Here is a 12,141-nt window from a genome sequence, read left to right as displayed (position 1 = left end):
TCAGCTCTAGCTGCTCTTCTAGAGGACCCTGGTTTGATGCCCAGCACCCACATGACGGATCACAGTCATCTGTAACTCCAGTTCCAGAGGATCTAATACTTTCTTCTGGCTTCTGAGGGCACCAGGCAAACATGAGGTGCAGACATATGTACAGGTAAAATAGCAAATCACATAACATTTTGTTTAAAAGAAAAATGACCTGCCAGGCGGTGGTGGCACGCCTTTAATCCCAGCACTTGGGAAGGCAGAGGCAGGCGGATCTCTGTGAGTTTGAGGCCAGCCTGGTCTACAAAGCAAGTTCCAGGAAAGGCGCAAAAGTACACAGAGAAACCCTGTCTCGAAAAAAAAACAAAAAAAAAAAAAAAAAAAAAAAAAAAAAAAAAAAAAAAAAAAAGAAAGAAAGAAAGAAGAAAAGAAAGAAAAAGGAAAAAAAGAGAAATGACTGTCAGCCAGCAGCTCGAAGTATGTTACATAAGGCTAGAGGTGTCACTTAGAGGTATTGCACACATTCAGTATATATGATGTCCTGAGTTCATGCCTACCGCACAAACAGCCTTGTAGAACTGGCTATTTCTGTGTTGTGCAAATCCCTTTCTGGTTTGAGAATCAGCAGAGGCCAAAGGCTTTGTGTTCCACCTTCCTGAGATAACCAGCTTATAATTAGGAGCCCAAGTGCTACCTTCCCAAAGAGTCTTTATTTTTACATAGCTGAATTGCAAACCATTGGTGACTTTTTAATACACACAAATTTTTACCCACAGAATGTCTACAAGAATTATAACTTTAAAAAATACAACCAGTTTTTATATTTTAAAAATATCTGAACTCAAATAAATTAATATCTTAAAAAGTACACTCCTCATACTATTTGTTTGGCATTTCCTCTGGTTAACCTTGTGCATAATGCCTGTGGGACACAGTCACGTCAGCAGTGCAGTGCCGGTCCAGTACTGTGACTGCAGCTTGCAGGTTTGGACACATATTCACAGACATGGTGGGACATGCAGCAAAAGAACAGCTTCTTAGAAAATAACGAGAGTTCTTCGCACACCGTGCCGCCCGCTCACTGCTGTACGCCTCAGTCAAGTCCGCAGCTCCAGCTGTCCGGAAGGTGGTTTGGCCAAGGCTCCCTGGGAGCTGGTCCACTTCCATGGGGTGTGGTGGCATACTGGTCCCCTCATCTCCGATCGTGGGGCTGCTACACTGCCTTAGCAATCTTGATTCCAGGAACTTAATTTTTCCTGCCCAGCTGAAGACAGCTCCACAGCTCCAAGTAGGGCCTCTGCTGTAAACCCGTAGATCAACGCTGCAGGACGCTTTTCCCCCACTGCCACAGCTCATCTCTTCCGCTGTTCCTTCCCAAAGCTTTAACTTAACCAAACCATAGTGGGCCAAGGGCTCGGGGAAACTGTTTAAGCTCAAGCAAGGCTTTGTTTTCAGAGCAAAAGAAATCTAATCTCTCCTTTCTTCAGCCTAAGTATGAGTGTGTCCCTTAAAAATTCCAATTTGATCACAGTATTAGGGTAAAGCCAGAAAGCTGGCTAATTTGTTTCAAAGTACAAGCCAAGGCACTTTCTCAGGAGCTTTCTAGGGAGAAGTAGAAAGTATCCCGCATGGCCTACTGCCATGAGGATTTGGAACTTCCAGAGGCCTTGTATACCTGATGATGCATCATCCCCAACTGGGTGAGCTACTGCTACCCAACCCAACCATTTGGGAGATAAACCACGGTGGCACAGGACATTGGTCCAATATGTAGCACTCAGGCTGGGGAGTGGCATGCACTGAGCAAAACAGGCTGGTAGCCAAGATGCATACAAGATAGAAGCTCTGCCTCTGGTACCACCCAGCACTGCTGGCTTTGATGTTTGGCCAGGGAGAAGGGAGGTCTCCTGGCTTTCCTAGGGTTATGAGATGGGAACTAATTCAGATGAGGTTGAAACCCTAAAGTAAAGGAGGAGTTAAAGATCAAATCAGGAATGACAGGTCACAAATGAAGTCCAGTTCTAAGTTTAAGAGTAACTTCAGCCACTTCAGTAGCAAATCATGGAGGGGTTAAAGTATTTGTTTTTGAGATAGGCTCTGTGTAGACCAGCCTGGTCTTGAACCCAGAGATTCGCCTGCCTCTGCCTCCCAAGTGCTGGGATTAAAGGCGTGCGCTACCACCACTTGGCTGAGTTAAAACCTTGTTAATTCAAGGTTCTACTGAAGGGAAATGGTGAGGCAGAAGGTGGCAACTCAAGCCAGTGTATTCCATGTATCCCCATACAGAAGACCATGGACTGACCTCAACAATGGAGCATGTGAATGTTCGGTAATGTACAAGCATTACTTGTACAATGACAAGTGTCATCACCAGCTCAGTTGGATGGTTCTTAAACTAGACAGCTTTAAAAACAGGAAGGGGAGTAATTGCTTGGTAGTCAAGTTGAAATAAACCTGACTTAGCAGTGTTAGTGTTACGAATCAAAATGATAGGAATAAAGAAGGGGCTCTTATCTTTCTGTGAAGTGGTTTTCATGGTATAATTTAAACTAGCCAGGCTAGGGATATAGCTCAGCTGGTAGGGTGCTTGCCTAGTATTTATAAAGCCCTGGGTTCATTCCCCAAAACTGTACAATCTAGGCATGACAGTCCTACAATCTCAGCACGTGGAGGCAGGAGGATCAGAAGTTCAAAGTCATCCTTAGCCTGGGCTATATGAGACTGTCTCAAAAGAACAAAACAAAAGCCTTACTAGCCTAGTACTTGAGAAAAGGTGGTGAAACCTTTTGTTCTTGAGAAAGGGTGTCATCATGTAGCCCTGGCTGGCCTGGAACTCGTCATGTAGATCAGGGTGACCTCTAGCTCACAGAGATCCACCTGCCTCTGCCTCTTGAATGCTGGGATTAGTGTGTGTCATCACCCCAACGACCTAATGAAAATGTAAGTTGAGTCCTGCTGCATAGGTCTCCACAGATACACTACTTCCAGAAGATCCCAGTCCTCCTCTGTCCAAACTCAGTCCCAATGACTAACACCTTTCAAATCACACAACAAAGTTTTAAAACTAAGTTTCAATGTAGACAACAGGTCTGGTAGCATGCCTATAGTCTTAGCCATTGGGACGTGGAGGCAGAAGGATCAAGAGTTCAGGGTTGTCCCTGGTACATACTGAATTTGAACCCAACCTGAGTTACATGAGATCCTGTCTCCAGGACTTGGACCCCTTGTCAGTGTGTACTTAGGAGCCACTCAGGCCAGGCACCTGTTGGCCATTTCCTCAGCTGCTCCACAAGACTGTTCTGCCCGCTCCACACCAGTCTTGGCTTTGTCCTCTGAGTCACCCTGGATGAATGCCAAGGAGCTCCATGGAGCTCCACTTGAGACCACTCAGGTCTGTGCTTTCAGTACCCATAAGGCCCAGCTGCAGCTCATTCGCCTTTCTCAGTGCAGGACCAGTGAGTCCCCATGCTGAGGCAGTAGCAACAGCAACTGACCACCTCCCAGCCTGGCTCCTGAGGGAACTAGCCAACCAGTCAAAGTGGCATCTAGAACACTAAGAAGCAAGAGCAGATGGGGGAGTCCATGAGGGGAAACCACAGCTGCTAAGGTGTCTGTAAATGCCTGTAACAGACAGTGACAAAATCCTGGTTCTCTGTCAGAGCCTCAGAAGCAAAACCACATACTACTGTCTAGAGTGAAATGGGGATCATGACTTGAAGCCATGGACCAGAACCAACAGGTTGCAACTTTGTGTCAAAGACCTGGGCAAGGAACGTGACACAGGAGTGACATGCTGCAAGCCATCTTTGGTTATTTGGCTTCTGCAGGGTTCCTTTCTGTGAGAGACCTCAGTGGCGTGACCAGCTGACAGACCTGTGCAGGGGACACAGCACCTAACAGATGCATGCATGGGGCCGACCTGGGTCCCATTTACTGCAGGGGTTTGTCTTTGTCTTCAGCTAATGAGAAAGCACTAACGACCAGAGCTGCTCCTATTTGGGGACAACACGTTTTCAACAGATCTCACATTTTCAGGATTGTGAGGGCACTCACTCCATGGAGCACAAGAGGAGCAGCTGCAATGGAGGTCCTGGGGAGGTCCTGACGATGGCCACCAGTGGGTCAGGTGGGGTCCACTCACATGTGGATGGTTGTAAGGATGGAGGTGCACACTGCCTCCCAGATGTAGGTCAAATGACAGCCACCCAGGAGCTGGTACAGGATGTCCTTGCTCCTAAGTTCCGGTCAGAACACGAGCTAGGCAACCAGACCTCAGTTGGGCGTCCGGGTTCATGTCTGGCTGAGAAGAGCCAGTAGGAGCTCCTGTCATCCTGGGGAATGGCCTATGGCCTGCTTTATCTACAGCTCCCAATGGAGTTCTCGAACTGGCTGTAGCCCCGTGACATCTGCTTCACATCCAGGACCACTGTAAGGAATGACCCCTGGGGACTCAATGAGTACTTCCTTGACAGGGGAAGATAGGGCAAGGGGCCACTTGTGGTCTGCATCCCCCACAGCCCAGGTGTGTCTTTCTCCAACTGACCGGAGCACTGGTTCCTCTGTGTCCTTGTTCGGGAGCCTCCCCTCAGTTGCTGGGGTCCAGGAAGCCAAGTACAGGGCCTTGGTAGAGGTAGATGGAGACGATGGCTGTCCTGTGTCCTGCACACCAGTTCCCAGGCTGATTCTGCCACTCGGCTGTCATCTGGGCTTTGGCTATTTAGCCTCATCTGCTCCAGCCCCACAGGGTCTGGAGCTTTCTCTTCCTGCCCAGACTGCTGATCCTTGGGAAATTAAGGACACCCCTTATTTGGTGGCCACTTCCCCGGAACCGAGAACAGCTGCTGTTCTTGCAGCCCCCTCTGGGGAGCCAGGCTCCACCTCTGCTCCGCCCCACTTCCCACACTGCCAGGACAAGAGGGGAACCACAACTGCCACCCGTTTCCTTCCGCTGACACCAGAAAGCTCAGCACGCCAGCTCAGGCAAGCATTTAGTCACACCAACCCTTCCAGTCCCGCCCTGTACTGAGTCAGGTCTTGGTCACAGTGGCCGGAACCCTCAGATTTTGTACAGGAAGCTGGGGACATAGTCAAACCTGAGCAGGGGGTGGGCGGCCCCAGGTGGCTCCTGCGTGTAGTGCAGTTTGAGCAGCTCACCCAGGTACTGCACCACCCTGACGTCCTCGTTCACTAGCCCCAGGTTGAACTTGAGGAAGCTGGTTTGTCTGCTGGCCACCGCTTCCTGCGTCTCCTCGCTGTGGGCAGGCAGATGCAGGGGGTGGCAGAAAGTGTAGAGGAATGCCTTGGAGCAGAGCTGGGTGAGCATGCTCTGGACGTGCAGGTAGTACGTGCTGCCTCGCTTGATCTGAGTGCGGTGGTCAGCCAGGCGGGGCACCAGTGTACCCCTGTACAGGGGACAGCGTAGGGTCTTGCTGTCCAGGTCCAGGATGCTTGTATAGCGGCTGTAACGGCTCAGGGTATGGAGGGTACCCATACTGGCAGGGGAGGCCACCCTGAAAGAGATAAGCCACGGTCAGAAAAAAAGGCAAGGGTTAAAAAAATGGAGGCAGATAGTTAAGAGGTGAGGAGCACCGTCCCCAAACTAACTCGCACCCAACTAGCATACACTGGCCCTAGAGGAAGTTCAGATGCTTTGGTTCTGAGGCCCTGGGCACCTTCCTGATGGCCTCTGAAAATTCCTCACACCAGACTGAAGCACTTTCAGGCCTCCCCCATCTCTGGGCTATTAGCTTAGACAATCTCCTTTACCCTTTGGGAGTCTCATCTCTGAGATGGAGATACTTCTCACTGTTAATTCTTCATGGAAGTCACCAAAGTGGCAAACTAAGTCACATTAGGATGGGGTCTGGCCCTCAGGGGGTGCTGCTGAGGAATTCCCCATCCTAGAGCCCGGGATGCATCTCCTCGGTGGTCCGTCCCTACTGCCCAGCAGCATGTGTTTCAGTGGTGAAGTGGAATAGACCAAGTGCTCGGCCTCGGAGGCTGTTCCTAAAAACCTCCCAGCTTCTCAGAAAAGCCTGTTCCTTTTCTTCCCACCTCTGTTCTGAGCATGCTTTCCCTAATATTGACCTGGGCTCTGTAATGCTCCCCTTCCTGCCAGCAGGCTTCTTGTCCACCGTGTGGCTGACCTGCAGGCTTAGTTCAGACAGCATGATGCTCTGAGTCTCTCCCTTTTAAACTTCCACCTTTGAATCTGTAGTAAACTCCCCCCCCCCCCCCAGACAGGGTTTCTCTGTGCAGCTTTGCGCCTTTCCTGGAACTTGCTTTGTAGACCAGGCTGGTCTCAAACTCACAGAGATCCACCTACCTGTGCCTCCCGAGTGCTGGGATTAAAGGCGTGCGCCACTACCGCCCAACTTGTAGTAAACTTCTAAAAGTAAAACAAAACAAAACAAAAAACGGCCTTCCTCAAGCAGGGGAGGGTAAAGTAGGTAGAGCATTTGCCTGCCATACACCGGCCAGGGTTTTCATCCCAGCACCACAAGAAGACAAAAAGCTCTCCTGTGGAGCGGTCTTCCTATGAGGGTAGGCATTTCCCACCGGCCTAGCAAACAACTGACAAGATTTTGCAGACGAATGACCTTCCTCTTAACATTTAGGGCTTATGTAAGACGAGACACTATAGAAACAGAACCACCACTGTGACCACACTATTGTTTCCTTCTGGGTGCACTTCATAATTATATATTAAGCATCTACTACCTAACCAGGCATTGACCTGGAGCTGAGATTGCAGTGAAGAATGGCCGAGTCTCGTCTTGTTCATGGGAGTGTTGGACTTGAAAGGAAAGTGGGACCTGGGGCCTGTGGAAGGCCTGAAGACCATGGCAAGGTCAGCTAGAATTCAAATGGCAGGCCACACACAGGCCCTAAACCCCGAACCAGTGGCAGTGGGTAGACAGCACACCCCGTGAACAAGGGAGAATCGGGGCCTGCAGGTGAGAAACAGTCCACGAGGACAGTAAGGGGTGTGAAGAGAGCGTCCCTCACCCTTTGCCGATCCTAGTCCTCAATGGCCTGGCTTTCCCACCCCCACCGGGGGCCTTGCTGACTGCATGCCAGCTCGTCTGTCGTATTTAGTTGCTTTCCTCCCACTGAGGGGCCCAGGCAAACCCTGAGCTCAGCATGCAGAGCTCTTCCCTCCCCCTCGGCTCAGCAGAGTTCTACCCGTCTGACCTCCATCTCTGTTGTGATGTCCCAGCCTAGGCCATTTCCTGAAATTCAGCTTTGGCACCTCCTCCCAGATGCTGCCTCCATCCAACATCTTCCATTTCTGTCCCCATAAAATTCTTCCTCAGGAAGCCAAATACACAATCAGGCCCCAGACTGTGTGAACACAGCCCATTCCTCGAAGCCACTGCCACCATCCAAACCAGGGAGGCACCAGGACCAAGGAGTCTGAGGTCACCCAGCCAGGACCCTGCCTAAGCCTTTACCTCCCACGCACTCTCCCCTACTAGAACTTTGGAGCCTGTCCTGGATCTCACTCTGTAGACCAGGTTGGCCTCAAACTCAGAGATCTGCCTGGCTCTGCCTCCCGAGTGCTGGGATCAAAGGTGTGCACCACCACTCCTGGCTTCAAGTGAGATTCTTTAAAAACTGTATTTGAGCAGTTCCATGTGAAGAAGCCAGGACTTGAGGAGCCAGATGAACCCTGCTCACAGCTTTGTGGACAAGAGTGCCACTACACAAACGCACCTCTCACCCCACATCTGGGGACAGGAGGGCCACTACACAGACGCACCTTTCCGCATCACTTTTTTTTCTTTTTAAAGCCAATGTCTTCCGCATCTTTTCCCCCCTTTTTCTTTTTAAAGCCAATGTCTTCTGCATCTTTTTTTTTTTTTCCTCTTTCTTTTTAAAGCCAATGTCTTGCTAATACAGCCCAGACTGGCCTCCACATAGCTACTCACTAAGGCCAGGTGCTGTTCTGAAGTACCACTGTCCCCATCTGGGCCCTTCTGGGAGCTCCCTGCACAGAAGCAGAGGAGGTACACAACAGTTGGAGGAGTCCAGATGCACCACAGTGAGGGGCAATGTCAGCAGTGACCAAGACTCCTGCGCTCTCTGCAACCATCACCCCGACAGGTCTCACTTCCTGGTGTCCGGTGTCACGGTTTCAGCTCACTTCCCCCAGGGCTTCTCTGGGCCAGCTGTGACCTACCCATTTGCCATGCCACTCGTGGCTCCTGCCCAGGGAGATCATCCCTTGGAGCAGAGGCACTGTGTAGGCAGTGACACTCGTGAGGAGCGTTGCCACCGTTTGTGCCCCTCAGTAGGATGCTCACCTCTTATCTCATGTGCTACCGGACACTTCCCCGCTTGAGTTCTGTGCCCTGCCTGACTCCTTCATTTTTAGAGTGCACACTTGTAGAGACTAGTCAGTGATTAGGCATCTGCTCTCATAAGAGACTTGCCAGCTGACTACAGAGAAGGGACTAGCCTCAGAGGGGTTAAGCTGGTGGCATGGTGACAGGATGGGGGCCAGAGTTCACATGGCTGGATTACCTTGTAATTCAGGCACTGGGCAGAGGCTGGCACTTCACTAGCCTCACAATACTTAGCAAATGACCAATAAGTGTACTCTATTTTCCTGGAACACAGGAGTGACCTGCCCAAATACTTGTGTGAATGAGCCATGGTAAGCAAACACCGTAACTTCAAATGGGGGAGGACAAGCTCTTGGGACCCCTCGACTTCCAGAGCCAATCCAGTAGCAGGATACAGGCTACTGGGGCTCTCTATCTTTCACAGTGACAGCTACAATTCTCGATGCCAATGTGAACTGGAGTCAGAATGAACATAAGATCTCCAAGTCCAATCATTCTCTGATTTCACTGGACCAAGGACTCCAGTTCTTATCTCAGACAGACCAACCATTTAGAATCTGAGTGGGAATTCACGATTTAAAAAATTCTCCCAGGGAATGGGAATATAACTCAGTAGTATGTCTGCCTAGCACATGCAGTCCCTGGGTTCTATTGCTAGCGCCAAACACATACACAAAGAACAATTCTCCCAAACAATTCTGACATGGAAGCAGGAAGGTGCCGGCATTGGCAATCACTTAGCAACTGTGAACCCTGTCCCCACGATAGAGGAGGCAATGGAATCCAGAGGGATTTGCCAAAGGTAAGAGCAGTGAGTTGGATTATCCATTGTTCAGAAAGCAAGCTTCCCTTTCCTGGGGTCCACAGAACCACCTGCTTCATCTCTTAATGTCTAGCGCTCTTCCCCACCACCTGGAACCAGTTACCTCTGTAGGCCAATAAGCTTCCACTTCTGAAAATCCATAATATGCAAAGGGGAGGATATCCAGTGCTTCACTGGCTTGGCATAGTAGCCAAAGCTGGGAACAAAGATGGACAGTGCAGTTACAAGCTTCCTGACTATGGTTTCATCTTCGCCCAGGACCACAAGTGTCCTCCCACTAAGCAGGGAGTAGATGGCTGGGTGGGCAAAAGGGTACTGGCGGATGAATTTTAAGGCATTCTGGCCAGCTCTCTTTTTGTGTCTGTCAGAGGAGAGGCTAGCAGAGTGAGCAGAGGGGGTTCTGTCCGAGCTGGTAGAGGCCACACTGCTCATGTAGCTAGTGGTATCCGAGTAGTTATCCAGGCTTGTCTTACTGACATCTCGGCTAGCCAGGAGGCAGCTTGGATCCAGCTCATAAGCTGGGAACATTTCACCACTGTTGTCTCGGAGAGACGGGTCAGTGTTTTCCATCATGGCGTCCACATGGAACCCTTGGTCCTTGTGTTCGTAGCGCTGTGGGGGGATGCTCACCACACCATCCTCATCAGAGAGAGTATAAGCTGGGGTGGGCAGAGGAACCAGCTGACCTTCACTCTCCTTCCCAATACAGCAGCTGGAGTCTATTTGGGATGGGGTATTTTCCAAGCTGCCCTCCTGAGTCTCACCCAGTTCTGGGGGGCTGACACTTGCCTCGAAATGGATGGCCCCCTCATTATCTGCATAGCTTTCCTCCTCGTTAATGGCACTTGGGTAGCTGGCCTTAAAGTCATCAGGAATGAGGGCCTCCGATGGGCAGGTGCTTAAGACTTCAATACTGTCCTCACTGATTGTCCTGTGGCTGACTGCCTTGCTGCGGACTACATGGGGGCTCAACGGCACCGTGAGGCTGGCCTGGCTGTCAGATTTCGACAGCACAGAGGACGACTTCTCGGTGCCCAGGACCTCGATGCTCTCCCCGCTGCTGACACTCCCTTTCATGTCCATGTCCAGGTAGTCCAGGTTTTCCTGGGGGTCAAAACTGCTGGACTCTGTTGCCTCCACTTCCTTGTCCTCTCCATCGCCAAGTTCCTGCTCCATCTTGATCAACACAGACTCCACGCTGGACTTGTAAGAACCAACACTAATCAACACTTTAGGAATGGGGCATTCTTGCACAGGCCTGGACGGCAGCCTGTCCTGACTGGACTGAGAGGGCACATTCTCTGGTTTCTCCAGCCTGTCATCAATCTCCATGAAGTCTTCAAAGAGGAAATTCGTGATGTGCTGTTGTTTGCGAAGTGCTCTGTCAATCTGACTGGTCAGGAGGTAGCACAGGTCTCCTCTGAACATGTGTTCAATGTGGCTAAGCTGGGCCAGGGTTTGAGTGAAATACTCCGTGTCACAGAGTTCCTCTAAGGTCTTCAACTTCTTGTCAAAACACTTGGTGGATTTTGCTTTGATGAGTTTGGGGGTGTAAGCCGGTCTGCAGGTATAAAGGTCTGCATTCGCTGACTCCTCAGGGTTAGAGGTAGTAGATACCTGCTCAGCCTGATCTTGAGTATGCTCCACATCACCAGGATGCAAATCAGGCATCTTCATCTTCTGACGAGGGTATGAGCGGATCTGCCTCAGCAAATCTTGATGCTCAATGATGGACTTTTCCACGTTGGCCAGTTCGTTGGCTTTCTCGATTGCTTGAGATGTATAAAAGCCTTTGTCGTTGGCTTTCTTTTGGATCTCAGTTTCCGTGTGCAGCACTGTCCTCGTGTAGTCCAAGTCTTTCAGCTTTTTTTCAAGTTCCCCAGCAAATGCCTTCCTGTTACCCATCTTCAAGCACTCAGATGCTTTGGAAAATTCAGCTGAAAGCTCCTGGAATTGCTGCATGATCTTATGCTGGTCTGCAGAGATATAAGCCATACAAAAGGGCCTCACAAAGCCACGGGCCTCCAGGTCATACAAAGTAAGGTGGTGCACATATGCAAAGGCCCCTTCCTTAGAGTCTCCCAGTACCACCTTGGAGTCCTCCACAAAGTTCAACTTGGGGTAGGCAGAACCAGGAGGATGACCCACGAATGAAGCCTGGTAATCCACTGACATGATCCGCAAGGAGAAGTAATTGAGATCAAAAGTGCCGAAAACTTTGGTATCATTGGGGATGGTCAGCAAGGGCTGGGGCCCCACCTGCTCAGAGAACTCGGAAATAAGAATGAAGTCCCTGGAGAACTTGGCCCCGGACAGTTTAGACCAGGGGTTAGCCCCCTGGCTGGCATAGGGGAAGAGAGGTACTGAGTACTCCTCCGGCAAGGCGGGCTCATTATAAGGCTCCTCCTCGTACTCGTCTTCCTTGGTGAAAGCCACCACATCAGGGGCGCTGATCATATTTCCTGAAATACGGAGAGAACATTGAGAGGAAATAGAAAATAATGCGGAGTTAGTCGGCGGGGAAGTCCGGCCTCTGGATGAGGAAGCGAAGCTCTTGCGGCCTTCTTTGCTCTTCCAAGGGTCCTAAGCTCCCTCTCACACACCCAAAAATTCAAATTCCAGAAGATTAGCAGGATCTGGGACCTGGGAAGCCCTGGGAAGCCTCATGAACTCCAAAGCTGCAAGCCCAGATGACGGAGGAGGCGAGCCGCTCTGTTTCCCCGGCCGGCGCAAGGCTTCTGAACCGAGGTCACCAGCACTCCCCGGCACCTACCAATGACATCAACAGCCCCAGCTCCGATCAGGTCCTTAGTCCTAGTCACGGGCGGCCGAACAGTCAGTTAAATGAGCCTCCCCACGACCTAAGGGCAGAAACTGTCGCGGCTCCTAGGACTGTACTGTCCCTGGGAAGCTACCGCGGCACCACCATCTTGGTATCACATGACTCCCAAGCGTCAGCGTCGCGTGACCCGGAAACGCTCACCC

At 50.7% G+C, this 12,141-nt stretch overlaps 1 protein-coding gene across 1 annotated transcript; it reads right to left on the bottom strand.

Moving 5' to 3' along the window:
* Window positions 1-676: 676 nt before the first annotated feature.
* Smcr8 (SMCR8-C9orf72 complex subunit) lies at window positions 677-12,123 on the bottom strand. The gene is made up of 3 exons (XM_028857487.2): window positions 11,930-12,123; window positions 9,260-11,618; window positions 677-5,495 (listed from the first exon to the last, which is right to left on the bottom strand). Exons 2-3 carry the CDS (start codon window positions 11,611-11,613, stop codon window positions 5,042-5,044), a joined length of 2,808 nt encoding a protein of 935 aa, XP_028713320.1. The 5' UTR covers window positions 11,614-11,618; window positions 11,930-12,123; the 3' UTR covers window positions 677-5,041.
* Window positions 12,124-12,141: the final 18 nt, after the last annotated feature.

This window comes from Peromyscus leucopus, chromosome 8b (assembly GCF_004664715.2).
Source record: "Peromyscus leucopus breed LL Stock chromosome 8b, UCI_PerLeu_2.1, whole genome shotgun sequence".
Taxonomy (NCBI): Eukaryota; Metazoa; Chordata; class Mammalia; order Rodentia; family Cricetidae; genus Peromyscus; species Peromyscus leucopus.
This window is presented reverse-complemented; position numbering and strand designations above follow the sequence as displayed.

Coding starts and splice junctions, on each gene's coding strand:
- Smcr8 (XM_028857487.2), bottom strand. CDS start 11,613: ATGATCAGCGCCCCTGATGTGGTGGCTTTCACCAAGGAAGACGAGTAC. Junction 5,496..9,259: donor AAGCTTATTGGCCTACAGAG/GTAACTGGTTCC, acceptor TATCTCTTTCAG/GGTGGCCTCCCCTGCCAGTA.